Here is a 25,390-nt window from a genome sequence, read left to right on the forward strand (position 1 = left end):
TCTTGTCGGTATACTTTTTTAATATTTTTGCAATTTGAGTATCGAGATCTCGTTGACTCGATAACCGGGTTGCACCATTTTGGTATCAGAGCGGGTGATTCTTGGAAAACTCCTGACTCTACATCTTTTCCTTGTGGCTTCGAAGGAGGTGACACAAGAAGAGTGTGTGCAATTAATCCAATTGATCCACATACTCACAAAGTGGGTATATCAACTCATGTATGTGGTAGGCAATCTCACTAATAAAGTGGGGGAGCTCCGACGTGGAGGGAATCTGGAGACCGGAGTTGGAACGTGCGGACACATAGGGGGAGATCTCCACCAAAGTCCTAACCAACAACGGGCAACCTCGGCTTATAAAAGCTTATAAAGACACCAATGATCAAATCCTTTGATTGTTGGAATGTAACAGAGGGCTCATAATTGAAGTAGAAATTTTGGAAATGATGAAGAAAAACACGAAGCCAAAGGAAAAGTTGACATATGAAGTGATCGTATGATCAATGCATTAACATAGTGATCGATGCATTAACATTGGACTTGGACTTGAATTCACCAATGGATCAATTGATGGATCCAATGATAGTGTTAGTCACATTGATAGACATGCAAGTGGGTCTTAATACTCAAATTGAAACTCCTTTGCAAAAGATAACTGTGGCACAAAAAATGGAGCAAATGTTTTAGGATCTATGAAGAACTTTAAAGTTATAACAAACAAGCTGGCACTCAGAAAAGCTCAAGCGAAAAGACATCATCTACAGTGGACTCCAATCAAGTTTGTGTAGAGCCAATGCTTAGGGTTACACCATCTACTTCCACCAAAGAAGAACATGATTTATCGTAGAGATATCACAAGTCTCAAGGTTGAGATTGGTTTCCAACTCGAGGAAGAGTTCTTTTGAAGTCGGGGAGAATTGATGCAGGCCCACGACCCATCTAGCCCACTATAGGGCTGTCAATGATGCAGGCCTAGAGCTGGACATCGAGCCAAACCAAATCGAGCTTAGCACAACTCGACTCAGCTTGACCATTAGACTACCTGAGCTCAAGTTCGGCTCAGCTTGGTCCTGAAGCTAGGCAGGCCAACTCGACTCGGTTTGGTCACATAGATCTAGCAAGCGCGAGTCGAGTTCGAGCTCGAGCTCGAGCTTTTGAGCCTACTTCAAGCTTGACCTTTCGAGTTTGTACATAAAATCCAATGCATAAAAGATAAAACCCAATCCATCAATTGATCAACATCATATATGTAGAATTGAAAATAAAATGCGACTTACAAACGAAAAATTGATAATATTACAAACTTTATAGTGTTCACAAGTCACAACATCAACTTAATATCCTCTTGCATCTGAACCGGATCCATTACTTTCGCTTGAGCTACTATTTAACTCTTCATACAGGTACTGGTTCACCTCTTCTAAATTATAAGTTGAAGAGAGTTTTTCATCGTGCTCTTGTATAGATTAAATTATAATTTTCAGGCTTCGTTTGTGAGCAGATTTATACTCAATACCCATCGCTCTGTAGAATGCATCGAAACTAGAGATAAACTTAGATAGTTTGTTACTTCTCTTCTTCTTGCTCGATCCAGCTTTGGCATCATGTTGTCTTGGAGGATATTGTTGTTGTTTAGTAGCCTCTTTTAGACTACGTTTTACGGCTAGCTTCAAATTCACTTCTTCCAATGCTTCTAATCTCGCTTCCTCTTCCTTAGTAGTTTTCTGAGGTTTGGATGGAGTAGAAGTTTTCTTATTTGAATTGAGAAGTGCTTGAAAAAGAAGTTGGGCCTCCTTTGGGGCTTTCGGATACGATTTTGCATCTCCACCCCGACATGAAAGGTGAAACCTAAGCCAATTAGTTTTGTTAAAAAAAAAAACAATTGCTCGCACAAACGACACTATATCTTCATTTTGTCGGACGTTGGGGAGTTGACTAGGGAACCGTAGTCCCAAACGTCGGCCGATGGCTCAAATGACTACATATCTATACCCCATTTTTTGAAAAATAAAATAAAATTAGTATATTGGCACAGTTAAGAATCAAATTGAAATTACAAAATGGAATATAAAGAAACACAATAATGAAATATGTTCTAACAAAAGCATAATACAAAGAAAGTGGAAAACTCATTGCATTTATTCAAATATGTATACACCACTTCCAACAAATTACAAATAATTTAAAACACCCTTCACGTTCATGTTGTAGCAGTTGCAGTCTTGTCTCGTGACTCGATCTCCTCCTTATCTTCCTTCTCAATATCAAAGCTACTACCTCCCCAAACCAAATGCAACCAATCCTATGTACAAATCAATGCTTCAACTGTTTTTGGTGCAAGTGAGCTTCGATGCTTGCTCACGACCCTACTCCCTATGCTAAAAGTTGATTCTGATGCCATTGTTGAAATTGGAATTGGCAATGTATCGTTCCATCACTGATAATGTAGGGTATTTTGATTCACTGACTCTCATCTTCAACCATCCCAAAACATCGAAGCGTGAGTCCGGGCGTTTTACAATTGGTTTTTTGAGATACAAGTCTAGCTCTGATTCCCGTGTCTAATCTTTTGTTTCTTCTTGTGCTAAGAAAGACATGTATTTATCGAGCACATTGTCTTCGCTTGTAGCTCTAACTTCTTTATCACCTGTTATGTCTGGGGGTAAAGTAAAAACAACGAAGTATATAATTATTGGATTGCGTCACGAATTTTGGAGGTTTCACTTCCCGCCCTTTTAACAGAATAAATTTTCATGAAAATGAACCTAACCATACCCATCTTGTACCGAGGATCAAGAACAACGGCTAAGGCCATTCGTCCTAGTAATTATTAAACTTCATTTGCATACCACTTGCCATCAATTGTAGAAAATTTGGACCTCCTCACTAGCACTTTTTTTAAAGGCTTCCTTAATTTTCCAAAGAGACGGAAGGAAGAGATTTGCAGTGGGATACTTATTTCTAGAAAAAATCTTCGTGTAATTGTAAAAAACTTTAAGAAACTTGTAAACTTATTTCGCTTTATTCCAATTATCTTCACTAGGCAACCAAACATACGTTCTGTCACGTGCCGCGTATTCAGGGAATGCAAGCTCTAATTTCATGGCCGAATCCAACATTTCAAAAGTCGAATTCCAACGTGTGCATACATCTAACTTCAACGTTTTCTGGGATTTCACATTCAAACGTTGAATTATATCACCCCATATACTCAATCTTGAAGGTGACCCCCTATGTGTTTTACATTCTCTCTCATGTTCTCTATAGTGGGGTCAAATATTTTCAACCCTTCTTGTACAATTAAGTTTAGTATGTGGGCACAACACATAACCTAGATTATTTTTTCCTCAAAAAACAAATTGTCGGTTGCCTTGAATTGGTTACGTAAGAATGAAATTACGTTGTCATTTGCAGAGGCATTATTTAAAATTATTGAAGATATTTTGTTTTCAATGCCCCACTCTTATAGACAACTGTAGATGCAATTTGAAATAATCAGACCAATATGAGGAGGAAGGTGGCGGAAGTTCAAAATTTTCTTGCAGAGATTTCAATCTTCATCAATGTAGTGCGCAATTAATGAAATATATCACTTTCTTTGATTGGATGCCGTCTACAATTCAGACGTCAAACTTATTCTTGAGATTGATGCCAAAGCAACTTTCAGTTTTATTTTCTCGCTTGCATACATCATCACGCACTCTCGGTTCACGGTGATGCAAGAGGCCTTCTCAAGTTGAGGATTAAGGTATTTACAAAATTGCATAAAAACTTTGTTTTCTATCATTCTGAATGGTTTTTCTTTGATGATCACTATTCTTGCATACCATTCTTTCATCTTCTTTTTTATCAAACTTGTGAGTGGTAAGTTGACCTTGAGAGTCGCCCCTTTCAAACGTGATAAATGAAAGCAAACGTTGGCCTGGAAGTTGGATTTTTGGTCTCTTTAAACAATTTTGCTTATGTTTTTGTAAATGGATTGTTGCGCCCTCCCCCCCAGGATTCTTAGTGTACAATATCTTTCAGTAAATATATCTAATCTTCGTCACACCATAAACCACTGCTTTCTCAAAGTCATCCCACACTGTTGATCTTTTTTTTTTCCCCTTGGCTGCAACTGACGACACTTCTCCCTCCACAATAAGAGGAGATGTGATTGATACACCGACCTTGAGAGTAGTTAGCACATCCTCACTAGTCATCTATAAACATGATGGTGTCAACTTAAATGCCCCTCCAAGAGAGAAAGGGAGAGATGAACCAGAACTTGCATATGCATTAAATTTGGAATAAACGAAAACACTACAATCTATTCAACATTGAACTGTCCAAAAATGGGACAATTTGAGGATTTCTATGTCACCAAAAGCACACTGTATCTGTGCCTACAACATAGAAATGCTCAAACGAGCATCTGATTATCATATACTAATCAATTCACAATTCGTAATTCACTAATCAATAGAAATCAATTCACTAATCAATATCATTAATCACAAATTCACCAATAATAATCAATATCACTAATCAATAATTTACTAATCACAAATTCACTAATCAATATTCTTAATTCACTAATAATAATCAATTCACAAATATACTAATTAATCCACTAATCAATTCACAAATTCACTAATGTACTAATCAATTCACTAACGAAGTCATAAATATACTAATAAATTCACTAATTCACAAATATACTCATAAATTCACAAATTCACTAATATATTAATCAATTCACAAATTCACAAATATACTAATCAATTCACTAATCAATTCACAAATATACTAATCAATTCACTAAGGTGACCGGACAGTGGCAGACCAAACAGTGGGGGTCGAGTCTGTGCAGACGTGGACGGCTGGGCAAGGTGGCAGAGGCAAACGAGCGAGATCAATTCACTAATCAATTCATAAATATACTAATCAGTTCACTAAGGGGGTGTTTGGACGGACAGATTGGAAGGGATAGAATGGTAAAATCCGGGGATATGCCAAACGTGCCAAACAGACTCGGTGAACTTCTCCCGAGATATAGCAAACCCATGGATCTTAAACCAATCCACTGACATCACCATCATTACATTAAAATTAATCCCATCCCTCCTAATCCGCCCGGCCAGCCAGGCTAATTAAGAGGGATTAGGAGGGATGGGATGGTAAAATCCCGGGATATGCCAAACGTGCCAAACAGACCCGGTGAACTTGTCCCGGGATATAACAAACCCATGGATCTTAAACCAATCCACTGACATCACCATCATTACCTTAAAATTGATCCCATCCCTCCTACTCATGTTCAATCTGGCCGACCAAACAAGCCCTAAGGTGATCGAACAATGGCGGACCAGAGGGTTACTATGTTTTCCTCGAAAAAGGTGACTGGATAGTTGTAGCCGAGTCTGTGCGGAGGCGGACGGGTGAGAGTAAGAGAGGAATTGAGAGAGAGAGTTTGAGAGAGAGAGAGAGAGAGAGAGAGAGAGAGAGAGAGGCAGCAGTCGAGGTGGACAGTTGGGTAGGGGGCCAAAGGTGGACGGGCAAGAGTAAGAAAGAGAGTCGAAAGCAGGGCCAGACGCGACAAGCGAGGCGGACGGGCGACTGGGTGAGATGCTTGACGGTCGAGAGAGTAAGAGAGAGAGGAAGGTTGAGAGAGACTGAAAGAGTAAGAGAGAGAGCTTGAGAGAGTCGAGAGCAAAGGGCCAAAGGCGAGGCCGACGGGCTGGTTGTCGAGACTCGGCGAGCAGGAATGGGGGGGGGGGGATTTCAGAAATCAGAAGGGGCGAAATTTTAGGGTTAGGTTGAATGAAAAACGGGCACCCATCCTTTAAGGCCTTTATATATATATATATAAAATAATAATAATAATAATTATTATTATTATTATCAATTAGAAACAAGTTGAGCCGAATCGAACTCAAACCTAGTCGAACTGATCCGAACTTTGAACTGAGCCGAATCGAGCTTGGGTCAGCTCGAGCTCGGCTCGAAAATCTTTCGAGCCTAAAACAATGGCTCGACTCTGTTTGAACCCAACCTTCGATCTGAGCTGAGTCGAGCTTGTTCAAGTCGAGTTGAGTGAGCCAAACGAGCTAGCTCGACTTGTGTTCAGCTCTATATAGGCCTACAACCTACTATAGGGCCCAACATGTGCCGATGTTTGGACTATTTATTTATAGATTTGGTAGCCCAAATCATGGATTGCAATTTACTGTCGTTGGGAGATATGGTGGGCTGATTTGAATATATGATTGATATTATTAAAGATATGGGCTGGTTTTAGAGATATAATTACTTTCCATGTTTACTTTTTATTAGGCTTTTACCATATTAAGGAAAGATTAGATTAGTTTGTAATAAATTTTGATTGATTCTCTTAGTTGGGGGATTTCAATTAAAGATTCATTTAGGATCTATAAAAGAGGGTGGTATTGTAAGAGTTAGTCATTCGAATATTTTTCTAAGTGTGACTTTTCTTAAAGTTTTTTAAGAAAAGAAGGTTGATATCATTAAAGTTCTCTCCCTCTTTACTCCATTGTTATTCTTATATATATATATATATATATATATATATATATATATATATATATATATATATATATATATATATATATATATATTTGCAATTTTGGTATCGAGATCTCATTGACTCGATAACTAGGTTACACCAGATGCCTACATTTCTATTTGGACAACTTCCTTTCTACCATTTTTATCACTCTGTCCCACATATGCCTCTCGGGTTTGCAATGCATAGAGGAAGCCCGAGGTTTAATGTTAGAAATGAATCGATCTAGCATCTGAAAACCTTCGCTAACCTTTCCACCACCTCCTTATTGGTATTCACACCTAGCATTTTTCTCTTGACCATGCTCACTTTTAACCCAAAAACTGCTTCAAAACATATTACTAGCCTTCTCAAATTGTCAACCATCTCAATCTCTGCATCGCAAAATAGAATAGTGTCGTCAACGAACTAAAGATGGGAAATTTGGAGCTCTATGCTTGCCCACCTTGAATCCATTGATCAATCCGATAGCTTGACACTTACTAATCATTCTACTCATAGCACCAACCATCACTACAAATAGAAATGGGGAGAGAGGATCCCTAATGCAGGGGCATTTTCACACCGAGCTCGAGTGGGGTGGCCTATGGGATGCGGGGACACACTCGGGGTGGGCAGCCCGTGTGAAGCAGGCCCCACCTGTGTGAGGCGGTACCCATGTGATTTGGTACCTACGAAGGGGGTTCGACCGAGGTCCTAACCCATGAGATGTGGGGCCTGGGCTATGAGATAAAGAGATTGATTTGCCATGCTCTAACAATTTGAGCTTTTAGAGTAAGTGGTTAATTGTCCTGCATCAAATTGGTATTAAAGCGGGAGGTCTCATGTTCGAGACTCTTCACCGGGAGTGATTAATGCAGGGGCATTTTCACACCGGGCTTGAGTGGGGTGGCCTGTGGGATGCGGGGACACACTTAGGGTGGGCGGCCCGTGTGAGGCGGTACCCATGTGATTTGGGGCCCACGAGGGGCGTTCGGCCGAGGTCCTAACCCATGAGATGTGGGGCTTGGGCTATGAGATAAAGGGATTGATTCACCATGCTCTAACAGTTCGAGCTTTTAGAGCAAGTGTTTAATTGTCTTGCATCAATCCCCTTGCCTTAAAATAACTTTTTGGAGAGTTGTTTACTAGGATGGAGAACCTTGCTGAATGGACACATTCTTGCATCCACCTTCTCCACTTGGGCCCACAACCCGCTCTTTCTAATATATGGTAAAAAAAACCCCAACTGACATGATCATAAAGCCTTCTCGATGTCCAACTTACACACAATACTCTTCTTTTCCTTGTGGCGCACATCGAGGCACTCATGAGCAATGAGAGCACTGTCTCAGATTTGCCTTCTTGCAACAAAGACACCCTGAGACTCCGTAATCACCCCATCTAACATGACCCAAAATCTGGAGGCCAGAATTTTCAAAAGAATCTTGTACAGATCCCCCCTTTCAAGCTAATAGGCCCAAAGCCCCATAGACTCTTGGCACCTTAACCTTTAGAATGATGGCAAGAAAGGAAGTGCCCGACTAGAATTTTCAAAAGAATCTTGCACAGATCCCCCCTTCAAGCTAATAGACCCAAAGTCCTGTAGACTCTCGACACCTTAACCTCTGGAATAATGGCGAGAAAGGAAGTGCCCAACTCCAACGAGATCCGGCTTCTCTCCTAAAACGGAGAGAGAGAGAGAGAGAGAGAGAGAGAGAGAGAGAGAGATTATCACATCCACTTTCACCTTCTCCGAAAAAAAAAAACTTAAAGAAAGTGATAAGAAAGCCGTCGTCCGGACCCGAAGCCTTGTCCTTCCCCAAGGAGTCCACTATGCATTAGCTTCTTCCATTGTGATTGACCTCTCTAAACCAGCCGCATTCTCTAAGGAAATCCGATTGAATTCTAGGTTGTCTAGATGAGGCCTCGTCCACCTAGTGTTCGAAATAACGGTATCACATTACATTTCACACCCTTGGAATACAGATACGTATCGGTTATCGCACGAGATATTGTTTTTCTTGGATAATTTATCACACTTTTTGAGAAACATGGGGAAACATTGGGAAAATGGTTGAATTTTTCAATGAAACTTCAGGGATCGTTAAAAAAGACCTCGATAAACACTTTTAAATCATAACATCTCAAAAAAGAACTACACATAATAAGTTTCCTTTGTATAGGGTCCTAAGCTATACGCTATTTGACTGAACTAATGCAACTATATTCAAATTGAATTAATAACATTTATAAATATATGAAGACATTATGAAATTAGAGTGTATGAGCTGATCATTTCATCAAACACTTCTAAATACTTCGAAATTAGTCTCAATTCACAACCGGTTGATGGGAAATTTTGAAAAAATAATAATATTTTAATAATTTTTAATTAAAAAAAAATTCTCAAAATTTGAAAAAAAGTTCACAAATCAGTAGATCAGGCCTCATATGCTTGATTTCATGTTTGGAGTGAAAAATTGCAAGCATTTTGGGCAAAATTGGGAAAATTTCATCGACCCACCTAAAACTCCAAATCGAAGATGGAAATCCTTGATTTTCCATATAAAACATGAAGAATCAAGGATTTCTTTTCATTTCACATGATTTAAACCAAAATAAATATATCAAAATGGAAAACATCTCATTGATCGAGCATGGTCCAAAATTCGAGAAATCGATGATTTCGGCTTGAAGTTTTTGTTTTCCTCCCAAAATCTTGCACAAGATGGACTGAAATCCACCTAAGACTAAGTTAGAAGGAAGAAATTTGAGAGGAAAATGGGAAATTTTGTGTTTTGGGTATTTCCTTCTTTTTCTTTTTTTCTTTTTTTTTTTAAAAAAAAAACAAAGGGAAGAGGTTCCTGGTCGATATCGGGTATATATAAGTAAAAACCTGTGATATGAAGCGATATATCGGCAATATTGCATGATATTTTTTGATATATCGCATGATACACGAGTTTGGGTTTTTTTTTTTTTTCGTATTTCTCAGATGTCTAGTCTTGGGTGTCTTTGGTCCATTTTGGCCTTTTTGTTTATCCTTTTTTTCTTCTTTCTTCTCTTCAGTGTGGATTTCTTGCTATGCCTTACCAATAAAATCACCACCTTTCCAAAAAGGAAGAAGAAGAAGAAGAAGAAAACCTAGGGGCAGCATTGAAAAAAAAAAGAAAGAAAAGAAAAGAAAGAAGAGAAAAAACAGAATCAGTCTGTGGGGTTCCTCCCTGCCAGCACAAGGAAAAAAGATGATGTGGGCCATGTGCCCCATGTCTTCAGGAAGACAGTAACTGCCCTTGATTGAATGCTGAAAGTATTTATCATGCAAACAAGCTCTACGGAATGGCGAAGGAAGGAAATGTTCTGATTTGGTCTTTTTATAATGGGTAACTGCACTACACTAAGAGAAGAAAAGAACCACGCACAAAACATGCAGCCACAGGAGCCAGACCTGCTAATTTTCCCTCCCTACATCAAACATCCCCACCCAAACCCTCTCAAAATCTTCCTTGCATACCACAGGCTCCTTTGACAACAATGCCCATGAAAATAATTGGCCCTCAGCACTCTCCATGCCTTGCTCTAAATTCTCATAACCATAGACGATCTCTAGCTATGATGTGGTTAGTCTCATCATTCCGATATCATGGTTGATCAATCTGACATGAGGTAGTCAATTCCGTGTTAGGGTTTTAATCATGATATTAGTTCATTGACATGTATAAAAAAAAGTATACCTAGATAACTTGCACAAAAGACTCATTAATACTTCCTAAAATGATTTAGGGTGCATTTGGATGCACCTATGAATTTGAATTGCAATAATTAGTCCAATAAAGTGGAAATATCCAGATTGTAGTTGCATTCCTTTGCACTCATCCTGAGGGACTGGGCTCCAAATTGCAATGACATTACCTCAATTTGGATTTGGAAGGAACACAATTGCAATTTGAGTGCTACTCCATTATGAATACTGAGAAGCATCATTAAATTTTGTACTTTTCCTGTTGATTAAACTGAATTTTAAAAAATGAATTGTGCATTCTTGCAGCCTAATAGCTCTGTTAAATAGGTTTCGAAGGTCATTGACTGCTTTCATGGGTTTTGGGTCGTGTGCAGATTGAGATGGCCTCGTTGTTTGAACACCATCTGAAGCAATAGTTCACAACTGAAGAGTAGAGTATCAACGCCGCTTGGCTTTTCATTCTCTCAAATCTATCTCACACCTTGCAATTTAGTGTATTCCGTTGGGAAAGACTCGCTGTAGATTAGAGAATAATGCTTTGCCAGATTTTTCAGGCTATATCCGAGACATGACCCACCACCTCCTAAACTCCAGAGGGCATTTTGTAATTCGCCCGAACGTTTTCTTAGCTTAAGACAACAAACAGTAGGAGAACTGATGCTTGCAGCATTTTGTTGATTGTTGTAAAACGGACAGTACTGCACACTCACATTTCTAGCTATTGCTTTGAAAATTTAACAACATGCTCTGATGATGGTTGTTTATTTGGGGGATGGTATCACGTGATTGTTCTCATTTCTGAATACATTGACTGAAATTGTCTCATGAACAACCATGATGCATGCCGTTCGGCTTGGAGAGGCTCCGGCATGAAGGGCTGGATCTGCTAGTGTTGTGATCAGGCCATACAAGGCCTGCCAAAATTTATCGAGACGACCCCATGCTTTGCTTTGATACTTAAGCTTAAGCCCCAGGCCCATGAAAATTTGCTAGTTGTTTATGCTAAGACAGAAGGAATAGTCTGATGGGGATGAGGATTAGGTGGTGCCATGCCACTCCTAGCGATGTATTGATGTGTTGGGCGCTGTTGGGCCCACTATGATGTATATGTTTTACATCCCTTTTCCCAGCTAATTTAAGAGTATTAACCCAAAATGAAGCAGATCAAAAGCTCAAGTGCTCAAGTGGCCCAGACCACAAGAAACAGTGGGAATAATGACACCGATGGTTGAAACCTTGCTAGGGTCCACCGTAATGTTTTTTGGCCATCCAAACTGTTGATAAGGTCACATGGACCTGAATGAAGGGAAAACACAAATATCAGCTTGATCCAAAACTTGTGGCCCCCAAGAAGTTTTTAATGGTGGGCATTCAATCAGCACCGCTTCCTGTACTTGCGCTTTGTATCTGCTTCATTTTTTGGGTTCATGCCCTAAAATAAGCTGGCAAAATGGATGGACAGCGTGGATATAAACACATACATCCCAGTGGGCCCCACAGAGCCCAAAACATCAACACACCAACGCTGGGGGTGGTGTGGACAACAACATCTGTACACGTCTGTCTGATGGACCATGCCTCAAATCGAGATTGATTCCTGGCCCTCCAACATTTGGCCTATTTTTCGGTTGAATGTGGACTGTTGTTCAATTTCTCCTCTCAACCGATTTCTATTTGCACTAAAAGGATTTGAATTGTCCTGTCTAGAAGTTTTTGGGGGCATGCTCCATCTGTTATGAGCCCCATGGGATCAAAGTCTGGATCACCCAACCATGTGCAAGGCACAAGGGGGGTTGCCATATAATCCTTCTATTGAGGATCCCACCAGATGTGGGGTCTTCATTTTCATGGTAGTGAGTTAATTACCCCACACTAATCAAATTGTGTAATCGTATGGGCTGTTCATGTTTCTGATAGTGAATAATCAATACCCACATTGTGGAATTGCTCAAGGTTGTGTTTGGTTGCACCAAATATGACGAAATTTCATCATTGATGAGTCTATTTTGGTGCAAGATATCATGAGACTTGATGTGATCAGATGAATGTAGAAAAGATAATTAATGCCTAAAGATGGGGCGATAGTTCTTTGTCAGTAGCTATCCTGTTATGGCCCAGTTTGGAAGAGCATCAAATATGTAGTCCATCGTGTTAAAACCCAGTTCGGAAGATCATGAACATGTTTTGCTTTCTCAAATGTTCTTCAGTTGGAAACCCCATTACTAAGCCTGCTCCATGGAGAAAGTCCATAAGAGCTTGATATGGCAAGTGAGGCTTGCGTCCTAATTGAGCACAACAGCTATTTTGGCCAGTTGCCATTTTTTACCCTAAAAAATAATATAAAAAAATAAAAATAAAATAAAAAACTCAGTTACATATTGGTAAGGTCCTGTTTTGGTAGATGCCTTCAAATGAGTTCATTTTATTTTAGTTAATTGTAACTAGGGCTGTACACGAGTCAAGCTAGCTCGAAAAGCTCGACTCAGCTTGGATTGACTCGGCTTGAAAGGCCCACTCAAGGCGAGTCAAGCTTGTTTACTAAAGCTCGAGTTGAGTTCAAGCCAAGTTTGACCATGGTGTATTTCGACTCGACTCGGCTCGAGTAATATATATATATATATATATATATATATATATATATATATATATATATATATATATATATATATATATATATATATATATATATAGAGTCATGCTCCCCTGCGCACCTTTACACACGTGTCATGGGTGTCTAATCTGAACGGTCCATGCGATGCAGAATTCCATGAAACCCCATGTGACAAATTTTCACCCTGATCTAAAATTCTGTTGGGCCATAGCAAAGAGAAATGCAAATCGAGGGAGGAAAATGTTTTCATTTTTCATGGGCCATCAAAGTTTTAGATCAAATTAAAACTTGGGCCCCGGGGGTTTCACGAGGTGCTGCTTCACATGAACGGTTCAGATTTTGGATCCACATCACGTAGGATGGGTTCTCAAAAAAGTTCATACGTAGTATGTACGAACTGGTTCGCAGGTGAGCGTTTCCATATATATATAGAAGTTAAAAAAAAAGTTAAAACTTAAAAGTTTTTACTAAAAAATCCTACCCGACCCTACCCGTCCCCATTCCCTCTTTTTCTTTCCCTTACACTACCGAGGTAAACTTGACTCGACTCGAACCACTAGCTCGACTCGAAAGCTTTGGCAAACAAGCCAAGCTCAATGTTGAGCTCGAGGGCGAGCTCGAACTTGAGTATAGCATGGATGAGTCAAGCCGAGCTTGGCCCGCCTCGACTCGACTCGGCTCGATGTACAGCCCTAATTGTAACTACGTATTAGAAGTCATATTACTTTTTGGTGAACTTAATTTAAGGACTACCAAACAGGCCCGGAATTTTTAAAATACAATTTTCATCACATTGAGATTTGAGAGCTGTTCTACCTATGAGAGATTCTTCATTTCAATGAAATAGAGAGGGTAGTGAACAAATTGGCTTAGAAGAGAGATGCTCACGTCGAGATGGTTGGTCCTGCGGACAATCTTCATCCCCAGTATGAAAATTGAATTTTTAAAATACAATTTTCATCACATTGAGATTTGAGAGCTGTTCTACCTATGAGAGATTCTTCATTTCAATGAAATAGAGAGGGTAGTGAACAAATTGGCTTAGAAGAGAGATGCTCATGTCGAGATGGTTGGTCCTGCAGACAATCTTCATCCCCAGTATGAGGATCACCTTATGAAAAAAAATCACCCCACTGCACCCATCAGGGGGGCTATCTGTATTCTTTTATTATATCAGTGGCTATCAATTGTTTTCTATCTTGTGGCCCACCCCGATGTGTCAATCGAGTTGTACTTTTCACTATAGGTGACAATCATTGTGGGGCAAACATATTGGATGGGTTCGATGTCACACACGCAGAACAGGTTAGAACTTATCTGCTGGTTGTATGGTAACTTATCATCCAACCAGTTGGACATGAACATTTCTCTAACAGAGATACTCCAAGACAGATGTTGGCTTTCCTTCTATCCTCACTTCATGGTGGGAAAGAGGTGCAGCTGTAATTTGAATTTCCCACCAATGAGGCAGAGAAAAGGCAGGGGTCTGCAGAAGTATTGCAGATATAGAAAATCTCTCTTGAAAGAACTACAGTAAAAGCAGATTAGCAAATTTTGTACTCTTAACAGAGTGGGATTTGACATTCTTGGTTGAATACATCGGAGGGTTTGCAAATTTCCAACCTAGTTATAAGGAAGCAATACTGGTTATGAGAAAAATGTTCAGTTACTGACCATATCTGAGTGTATCTGCTTATGGCATCTACATTTTGGAAGTGATACTGCAGACGACTGGTTTAGAATGTTAACAACCATCCGTTGGATGGATAAAGAAACAGTAGCCATTCATTAAAGCAGTTTGACAGATCAAAAGATTCGGTACTAAAAAAGGAAATGCTCCCATGCTCAGATAATGTATGAATCATTCCAGCATCAACATTCTAGGTTTTTAGATGATAGACATGTTGTTTACATAAATATGAACACAAATGAGATATGCTGTGTTTCAAAATGCTCAACCCAGCAGCAGCATCATATAAATATGAACGAACAATTGGTGAACTCATCTGATCTAATAAATGTCTAACCAAATAACTGGCGACATACTGTAACCTCAGAATTACTTTTAACTCGTAAAATGAGGATGCAGTTCTCTAGATAGCATTATCCGGTTATGGTTTCTCATCATGAACAGGCGTTTCAAGAATCCCCATGATCTTGGAACGGTGTAAGATCGATTTTGAATGGTTTTTTCCCCTTGCTGACCCTCTGCAATTTACAAGAAATAATTGTTTGTCAATCGATAAGAGATTAAAGTGCACTTGGATGCCACCCAAAGTGCAAGTGGAATGGATTTAGGCAGAACAGATTGTTATCCATTCTGCTGTGTTCGGGTAGTCTAGAGATCGCATTACATGAGATGCCAGTTTTCTTTCCCGCCCCATATCAAAATACCATAAGCATCATGCCCTGGCTGATACATAAAGAGTACCAATTTAGGCAGAAAAGCATTCCACCCACATGCCTTTCTAGGTGCATCCAAATGTTTTGTAAGTAACTAGTCCATGAACTGGCAGTAGGAAGGGATGAAAAACTTACAGCTATAGCAATGAGCTCTTCTAGTAGCTCCTCCAAGTGGCGCAGAGGCTATTCAAATAAACATGAAAATGCCAATAAACATCATTCATTATAGAAAATGAAATTTTCTTTGAACAGTAAAAGCAAATTGCCATGAGAAATAAACGCCCATTTTCAAGAAAATGCCCATGCATTCAAATCAGACGTGAAGTTGAAACTCACCCATTGTGTTGGCCCATCTACAGGTGCTTTAAGAGGATCATCGTGCACCTAACCACCCAATAAACAGCTATTAGCAACTTCTAGTAGACAATGAAAAGAAAAGATTCCATAATTCTTTACTTCATCAATGGATTAGTTTACATTACAAAGTCAACCAAGCCGGAACAAACCGTCTTGGTCGCATCTAGGAGCTGATCCATATTGTCGATAATAATAGGAACTGAACCATTATGGCAAGAGAAAGTGTGACTCAGAGGAAGAGAATGAAGCAGAAATTGGAACAGAAATCCTGCATGCTCTAGACATCATTAGCAATTCTGCTTTGTGGGCATCGCAGAGAATTTGCTTGTAAGGTGTAGTGCGGGGCTTGATCATGCTCACATGTGCGTCAAGTGGCAGTGGTTCCCCTGCTATTGTTGCAGCCACTTACTCAAGCATGAACTTTCAAGCTTGTGGGTGCTTCATGCTCAGCATTTTGCCAGCAACTGCCCCCTCCATGACCCTACTTTGCGTGCGCGTCCTTTGGGCTGTGTATTAAATAGTTGGGCTGGAGGTCAGTACTGGGTGGGACCATGTTGGCAGGTGAGTGGTGTCAATGTGAGCCTCTGCAGTGGCATGTTACAAGAGCCAGGGTAAAAGAGGAATTTTGATGCCTGGTAGGCAGCCGATGTAGAACTTTTGCCGCCAACCCAAATTGCTTGGAGAAAAAGGTAAGATGATGTCAATTCAATGTTGTACTCAAGCCAAGCCATAATCCACTTCTAGCAAGTTGTGTAGAGAGGCCATTGGAAATAGCTAGAAGATGGTGTTTAGCGACGGATGACCAGAGTGCGAACTCTGACCCCAACTAGATTTTGAGAGACAGATGCTAAGAATGTTACAATGTTCCATTCTGATCAAGTACCTCCATGAAGATTCCATCCACCCCAACTGCAACTGATGTCCTTGCAATGCATGGTATTAGTTCACGGAGACCTCCACTGGCAACACCTCCACCTTCCAGCTATTAAAAAAACATATTGCCTAAGTTTCTTTTCAGGAGTAAATACTTATAAGAAGAAGAATATATAAGATTTGAGAGAGAGAGAGAGAGAGAGAGAGAGAGAGAGAGAGAGAGAGAGAGAGAGAGAGAGCCCTGTATAAACTGGTATAAAGTTCATACATGGAGAAAATAACATGATCGATTAAAGTAGAAACTACTAGCACGAAATTATATGGGTGCCAAAAAAGAAAAAACCGTATCTTCCTAGAACATGGAAACTGGATAAAAACACAATGAATGTTAGAAGCTTCAACCTCATCCCATAGCATTGTAGCTGTGTGCAAACATACCAACTTATAAACGGCAAGACAGACTATATGGCAAAATGGAAGATTAAGTTAGGACATTCCAATGCTAAGAGTCTCAGGTTCGTGAGCTCCTTACTACAAAAGAACAATAGATGGAGAAATCAGGAATTAATAGCTGCTTTCAGCTTGTTTACGAAGAGAAAATGGATATTCTAAGTTTCTCAGCATTCCTCTACTAATTGAATGGGCATTCAGAAGAAGACGAGGAAGGCATACATGGCCTGTTGAAACATCAAATGCACAACTCAAGAGCTTCAAAAGTCATACTTAGTTGCTGATGGGAAGTCTAGATTGATTGATGCATTGGACTCATGATTTCTGGAGCAGAAATGAAGTGCCAACAGGCATCCTCGAAATAAATACAATTTTAGTAATGTACTGTTTCACTTATTCTGTTTAAACAAAACCTCAGAAAACTAGACCCCAGTACCACAGAGAATAGAATGGTTCTTCTTAACTGCTTAGTTCGCTCTTCCCTATATCCTGGTTAGATCAAAAGTGTACTCAATGTACTGGCTGCATTTTATATCTGTAAAATATTTCCAAAAGCTTAGTTCTATTTTAGACCCTCTGGAAGTTGCATGTAAAACGTTTTTAAGAAACTACAAAATGCAGAACCTAGTTTGATTCGGACCTAAAGCAGGTTCATATGGTCCAGAATATTTGATAAATAGTTAGGGAGAAAAGAAGATTAATCTAGCCCTTGGTTCAAACATACAGTTTCATCTTTCAGTTTCTGGAGGACAATGTCATCTCACTAATGAATTCAGCTATTTCTAGAATATGTGTACAGACAAGTGAATGAAACATGTAAGATAAACACACATGCAGAAATATCACAGATAATATGTCAAAATGTAAATATGTTTAGCTGGTAACATTGTTATTTTCTATTAAAGCTGCATCCAGGTACACGTACACCCAATTTCATTTTCCAATCTTATCTCACAAAATTGATGAATGTGTCAATCAACATGAGCCCATCAATGGATGGGAGAGCTCATGGATGGGACAATGCTTAAAACAGCAATGAGTGGCTGTTTCTATTCATTCAATTCTTAGGCCTTTTTTTTCTTGGACCGTTACTCTATATGCTTTTCTTGATTGTTGAAAAAATTGGTGATTGGATAGTTATGAATCTTTTTTTTTTTTTTTTTGAAAAATGAATTTTATTAAGGCCAAAGGCCAAGAAAGCAACAAGAAATGCCAGAAAAACAAGAAAAACAAAAGAAAACAGACACAGGAGAAGCAACAACCAGAAAAAACTTAAGAACTACCTGTCAGGGAGCCCACTCCCTGACATACAAGGCAACCTTGTTGGAGACGCCCGCAGGTGAGCACCCACAATTACAGGAGCAACAGCTATTTCTCTCCAGCCACAATGCCCGGAAGGATGCCAGAAGGGCAACTCTCCATTTCTTCTTGCCAAGAATACCACTGCTGGAAGCATGCCAAGATCGAAAGAGGGCTTCGACCGAAGCTGGCATCACCCAGCTAATATCAGCTGACCTTGGAATGCTGGGCCACACAACGCGAGAGAATGAACAATGAATGAAGAGGTGGATAGTTATGAGTATTATGACTTATGAACTTCCAATCGGAATTTTTTTGCTATGCCTCATTGAAGAGGTGGTCAGCGGTCCACTAATTGGACAGTCTGGATGCATCACCAAAGAGCAGTAATTGATGGTGTAGGGTTGATACCTTTTACTAAAGATACTAGGCATACATTGGATCCTAAACCACTTTAATTATGATTCAGAAATTCATCTCAGGGGATGAGAGTGGAGACCTGCAGTAGTACAAACCCATAAAATAGGATGGCAAGCAAAGATGAAATGGAGGACCCTGAATTGAATTCCATTAGGGAGTTGTTCCCACCTATACACAGTCACACGCAATTATGGAGCAAATGGTGACTCATGGATTTCACTTTGGAACTTAAAATCATTTTCAAAATTTAGATGTGCCATAAAATTGTTGTTAACTCTGTTAGGACAAATAGTTGCCCCATACAATCCTGTTCAGACATACTTTCAGAAGAAAAAGAAGAGAAAAGAACCAACTCATGATTTTCCAGATTATTCTTGTTATTCCCTTGAGATATCCCAAGACTAAATTCAAGAACTTTTATGCATCCTCATCAACTTTGTAAGGACAATAGGAATTTGTGGCTTTTTTAAGTAGTGAAAAGTAAAACTTTGGTCAGTTTCCCATCTCTAAAGTGATCAATAAGAAAATGTCAAGAATATGATAACTATATGGAATATTGCTGCTCTTTAGCATAAATATATCTACATTTAATTCTCTACTGTAACTTTGAAAAATGAAATATTTAAACAAGTCCACACCTTTCTCCCAGCAGGTTGTTGCAGTGAATGCGTAACATCTGCTACCTGGTTACGGAATTTCAATTAGACAGACAGTTACTTCATAGAAACCCCATTTAACTGTACAAAGCATCACCATCAACCATGACTATTAAGAACATCATCAAAAGGTAAGAAAAGTTTTTGACAGTGGACAATTTCATTGTTTTAGTATTGGTTGAAGATTCTGAAGAAACACAGAAATGCTGTTGCAGGTCACTGGTGACCGAAAAGCCTGCAAACATACTCATTATCACCGTCATTTTTGTTTGAATAAAAAAGTTGAAAGCACAGAAAGATATACCAGCACTGATTCCAGTTTATGGTGTTACCCACTATGACAAACAGAAATTGTTGCTATAGACAGCATGATGCATTCTAATGCTACTTTAAGTGTTACCATAATCCAACAACTAAGAACATAACCTAATCATCTGTGCATGTGAACTGTTTGACTGAGGTCAAAAAGTATATTCTGAAATTTGTTCTCTCTTAAGACAAAGGAAATGTAAACAGGCATCCATTAACAAAAAGGATGAAGAAGAAAAAGAATCTTAAACAGGAAAATTAGGATTAGTCGAAGATAAAAGCATTTTTAACATAGTTAAAGATAAGTAAAAATGAAGATCCTCAAATAGACAGACATGATCACTATCACTCAGTAGAATTCCCCATTGACACAGTTTAGATGCATGAAAGAAAAAGAATAACAGCAAGAAGACAGTTTAGATCATCTTTGCAGGGAAACCTGTCCAAAAGGAGGGAAGTATTTCCCAGAAACAAAATCGAAATGAATTCAGTTTACCTCAACAGCATTAGATGATTCCTTGTACAAAAGGCAGCACCAATGTGGACGAAGGCAATGACCAAGGATGTGAAAGAATTCAAGTTCCAACTACCATGACATAAATGATCTTTAAGGGTGGGGCATGCATGTCCTCAATACTGCTCATAGCCAAAATTCATGCATTGATATACGGTCTATGGAATATTGGCATCCATGATAAAAGTAAATTATACACGGATTTGCATAAATTTCCATCTTGTTATGGGGACACTACATTCCACAACAACATACTGCAAGCTGTTAATTTCCTTCTCATGGGGGAAAAAAAAAACCTTGAAAGGGAAAATCTAAGCATATCCCGCAATATAGGTGTACAGTGCATTTACAAGTATTTGCCATCATGTGTGACCAATGGTTGATGATTAAATGATTGATCACATGGCTCAATAGTGGACCCAAGGTAGTTCGCATGATGAACCATTCGTGTAGAAGGTTTGTGGTTGAGAGAATGTATGTTGATGCTTAAGAGAAGCTACACCCTAATGAAGACTTACATGAGGGTGCATCAACAGAACATGGGCAGGTTCAGTGTGATGACTGATGACTAATATGGCACTGAAGAGAGCGTAGCTGCACAATAGTGCATGGAAAAACAGTTGCATCGTGGCACTATAGTATACATGTGTAAGGAAGTGGAGGATGCCGCACCAAATATTTTTATCATGTGTAAGGAAAACGAGGAAACAGTTGATAATCCATTCTTCCACTGTCCAGTGGCTAGGGACGTTTGGGTCTTCTTTCTATCTCAGTTTGGGACAGAATGGTGCTTCAATACTTCCATAGGAAATACAATGGGGGAATGGACAGAGTCCTTCAAAAACCACAAAGAGATACTGTGGAAGTTGTGCTTTTTGGGGATTCTTTGGGGTGTGTGGAAGGAGCAAAATGCTAGAATATTTGAGGATAAAACCACACCAGCAGAAGCGTTGAAGAGAAAAATCCTGTTCATGATTATCAACTGGGCACTTGAGAGACAAGATTTCCAAGATTGTTCCAAGATGGAGATGATTGGGAATTGGGATAATCTGTAAGTGTGGCTATAGGGAGAACTGATTGGATTATGATGTCATTTTTGTAATGTTGACTGAGTCAGCTAGATGCATCCATGAGCGGGGAGAAAGTCAGTTGCACGATGTCTTCTAGCATTTGTATTTCTTAATTTTTATCAATAAAATCATTAAGTTCTCAAAATAAAAAAAAAAACAAAAAACAAAAAAACAAAAAACTCTGTTTTGTAGAGGTGATCTAGTCTCCTGCTCGTTAGATGAGCTGGTAGAGAGAGTGTAGTGTGTGTGAGTGATCCAGGGTTCAATCCCTGGTTGTGCTACCCTTCCAGAAAAAAAATAAAATAAAAAATAGTGGTGATCCATTCTTTTTAATCAATAGTTATAGGAGACATTGTAGTATTCACAACTTGATATCAAATCAACCATGGATGCCTAAGATCCATCGTGCAAATAAACCATTATTAGTGTAGATAGCTTTGGGTGCACCTGCAGTGCGACATATCAGGAATTACAGTATACACTCCATATGTGCACCTGCAGTATTACCATACATGTATGCATTATCTTAGATGTGGTTTATCATAACCGTCATTATCTACCGTGATTATCTAGGGAATAATAATGATTATCTAGGAAGCCTTGTACTCTTTATCTCTTGTAAACTCGTATTCATTGTAAATAAAGCATGGATAGAGGAGGAACGCATCCTCTAAAAATATTCGCAAAGTCTCCTCTCCTTTCTTCTTTATGTTTCTTCCATTTCTCTTAGTTTACAACCATGAAATAAGCACAATTCTGAAAAAGTGCCAACCAGTGATGATTCATTGTCTAAGCCAACTTTGAACTATAAGATAATGCAAAATGAAAAACAAGAAAATGAATATTTTACTTACAATAGGGCAATTTGCTTCTCTCATCCATTCCAAGTTGCGTGGATCAACAATCAAATCATCTGCATTTTAAACCCAACAAAAGTTTAAGGTTAAAGTTTGCAAAAGAAGTGGCATCAAATGAAGTTCACATGAATTGCTGTTAACACACACACACACACACCAAAAAAGAAATAGTTCAGCACAAAATACAAGGTTTCACTTTTAATTATAGTAGACTTTTATAATTCGTGAGATGGGGGAGAGAGAGAGAGAGGCTCACACAACTAGTTGGTGTGTGGGGCCCACCATGGTGTTTGTATGACATCTTACCGGTCTAGCATGGCTTTCTAGAAAACGGGATGCCCTAAAAATCAGCTTGATCCAACCATTAGATGCATCCCACATGAATATAGAATTTTTTGAGTGGTTGTTCATAGTTTTCTATGATGTGCCCCACCTAATAATTGGATTGACCTGATTTTTCGAGCATCCCATTTTCATGGTGGGACAACCATGTTAAATGGGCAAGATGTCATACAAGCACCATGGTGGGCCCCACATGCCAACTAGTTGTATGTGAGCATCACTACTATATATATATATATATATATATATATATATATATATATATATATATATATATATATATATATATATATCTGTTAAAATCGAAAGATGAAACATTTAATATACTTGTATCATTAAGGTAGATTGCATTTTCAGGCCTTATTTAAGTCAGAGAAATTCCAAATTTATTAAAGACGTAATTTTAAGAGTAGATGACAGTAGAGTTTGGTTTCACAAAAGCCATTCCATTGCCATATCTAGGAGGTGGTGAACCATAAAACAATGCATCCTACTCCTGATCTCAATGTTAGGAATAGTTGAAAATGCTCAGAAACATAAGCAAGACAAGGATTAAAATCCCTGAGGATGATAAAAGCCATAGATGTTCCATTTCAAGAATTCAAGTTCACTGGAGCTTAAGAACTTCCTCTTCTGTCTCTTTCTGAATTATCAAAACCTAAAGAAAAACTTGAGAAGCCTAGTGCCAAATGAGTCAATTTCAAATCATGTAAATCGGAGGCAGTAAGAAACCCAAAAGTCCAATGAAAATGACTTACTATAGCCGAACATGGTGCCTCGCTCACAAACCATCACATTTTGGTTCCCAGCCAATCTTACTTTCTCTGCAGAGTTTGCCATGACCTGCCCAAAAATCCTTAGTTATCCAAGACTACGAACCACATGGAGATGCATTCATCACATACAAATGTTGTCAAATGGCATAAGCGATCCTCTGTGATTGCTTATGCCTGATCACTAATGTGATCGCACAACTTTATTTATTTATAATCGAAAAAAGGTGGAAAGTATGTGATCACATAATCGCATATGCGATATTTGATCGCATACTATCCATATGGCATATGCAACCATCGCATATGCCATATGGATGACATTATGCGATTATGCGATCACTTTTGACAACATTGATCACGTAAGCTCATTAAATACTACACAGCTTGATGCAGTATAGCAGCACCATGACCATGCTTTAGTCAATTCAATAGATAAGCCCTCTTTAAGTCTGAAAATTCCTTAATCTCTATAGCCTTCTCCCAACTATATACCCATCAGATATAATTTGAAAAAAGAAGAAGAAAAAGTTAGTTATAGTGGCAATGAAGAAATGCGCTGGAAGTTTTGAATTGGAAATCACAAAGAAGGATACATGAGCACTACAAAGAAAGTGAACAAATAGTCAGCAAAAGAAAGTATAGTTGGACATAGCGAGTGATTGAAGAGAAAGAATTGCCATATATATCAAAAGAAGTTGTCATTTTTAGTCTCAAATTTACAATTCATAGAATTAAAATACCTGAAAGCTCAAAATGGTTCATAAACAGTGTAAACGTTGTTGCCATATTGACATTCCGGAGCAGAAAAAATATTTCTAGATTATGCATTCATGATTCATGCAGGCATGTTTCAAGCAACTCACTAGAATAAGAATACAGGATCAAACAGTTACAAAAATCCATGGTACTCAAGCTCGAGCTATATAATTCTACATCTCAATCATCTGCAATATAATGAAATCGACATTCCATCAAAGAACTTACAGAAGGAGCACAAAATTGGCCTTTCTTAATATTGATAATTTTTCCAGTCTTGGCAGCTGCAACTAGAAGGTCTGTCTGTTATGATAAATGCTTTGTGTCAGATGAATGCATTGAAAAATTCTAGTTCTCTGAAGCTATCAATCATCTAATTCAGACGATTAGAAAGAAGTTGTGAGAGAAAAAAGCCAAATCGGCCACAATTAACCTGGCGGCAAAGGAAAGCTGGAATTTGAATTATATCTGCAACTCTGCCAACAGGTTCACACTGGATAACAGTGAATCACATCAGAAACATATCATAGCATTTTCTATAAACTATACATCCAACTTTCTTCTAAGTTTCTACCAAGTTCTAACATTACACAAGGTAGAAAATAATAGAACGTAATTATAGCAAAAAATTAGAAATGAAATAGAAAAATAAATTAAACATGTTTCTAGATAGTGAATTGGTGGTTGAAGGAGAAGCCAGCAGGGAAGAAGCAGAGTAGGGACATGGAGGTACTGTAGCTAGTCATCGTGACAGAGTACGAGTCACATAGACATATGGAGCATCATGTGTACAGGCTCAAGTGGTTGGCTGCATAGAATAGCAAGGAGCCAATTTGATTCGTGTTTATTGAAAACCATTTGCATGAGAACATGGTCATGGCGTAGTCTGCATGTTACCCAACTATTATGCGCTACTCACAAAGGAGAATTTTTTAACAGTTACAGTCTAGACGAAAAATGGAAAGGGTTGTTGGCTTCACAAAATAGCAAGGAGCTCACCAACACATGTTTACTAAACACCACTCACATGGAAACACAATCATACCCTATGCTGCATGCCAACCCAACTATTGTGCTGAGGCCATATGAAGAATTTCTCTGTGTTTCCACTCACATGGAAACACAATCATACCCCACGCTTTATGCCAACCCAACTATTGTGTGCCGAGACCAACACACTTTTGTTTACTCTTCAAAGTGGAAATCTACCAGTTGGGCTTAGTACATGCTAAATTTGTTTGAAGGTTGTAGATAGAGAAGTGGGCATTCAAGAATATTAAATAACAGAAAATCAATCAGTTCAAAGGGATAAACATTTGTTGTTTTCACCTGAATTGCTTACTCCAACAAATTCTTTATGGTTGAGGACGAAACCTTCAATATTTTCTGTTGACTTGAACCCACACCT

At 38.8% G+C, this 25,390-nt stretch overlaps 2 protein-coding genes across 5 annotated transcripts in view; one reads left to right on the forward strand and one right to left on the reverse strand.

Annotated features, from left to right (window-relative positions):
* LOC131240282 (6,7-dimethyl-8-ribityllumazine synthase, chloroplastic) overlaps window positions 1-11,053 on the forward strand; it is a 28,199-nt gene extending 17,146 nt beyond the window's left edge. Inside the window, exon 8 of the mRNA XM_058238409.1 lies at window positions 10,664-11,053. Within this exon, the coding sequence (XP_058094392.1) occupies window positions 10,664-10,705 (42 nt within the window). The 3' untranslated portion in view covers window positions 10,706-11,053. The remainder of the gene's footprint in view (window positions 1-10,663) is intronic.
* Window positions 11,054-14,722: 3,669 nt separating this feature from the next.
* The window catches only part of LOC131240284 (2-dehydro-3-deoxyphosphooctonate aldolase), a 32,528-nt gene continuing 21,860 nt past the window's right edge, over window positions 14,723-25,390 (reverse strand). For all 4 annotated transcript variants that reach the window (XM_058238410.1, XM_058238413.1, XM_058238411.1 and 1 more), the window contains 9 exons: window positions 24,416-24,475; window positions 24,211-24,285; window positions 23,209-23,293; window positions 22,106-22,164; window positions 19,341-19,385; window positions 16,544-16,642; window positions 15,640-15,687; window positions 15,439-15,486; window positions 14,723-15,108 (listed from right to left, as the gene is read on the reverse strand). In XM_058238410.1, coding sequence (XP_058094393.1) covers window positions 15,040-15,108; window positions 15,439-15,486; window positions 15,640-15,687; window positions 16,544-16,642; window positions 19,341-19,385; window positions 22,106-22,164; window positions 23,209-23,293; window positions 24,211-24,285; window positions 24,416-24,475 — 588 coding nt within the window. In that variant the 3' untranslated portion in view covers window positions 14,723-15,039. The remainder of the gene's footprint in view (window positions 15,109-15,438; window positions 15,487-15,639; window positions 15,688-16,543; window positions 16,643-19,340; window positions 19,386-22,105; window positions 22,165-23,208; window positions 23,294-24,210; window positions 24,286-24,415; window positions 24,476-25,390) is intronic.

The sequence above is a fragment of the Magnolia sinica genome, chromosome 3 (assembly GCF_029962835.1).
Source record: "Magnolia sinica isolate HGM2019 chromosome 3, MsV1, whole genome shotgun sequence".
Classification (NCBI taxonomy): domain Eukaryota; kingdom Viridiplantae; phylum Streptophyta; class Magnoliopsida; order Magnoliales; family Magnoliaceae; genus Magnolia; species Magnolia sinica.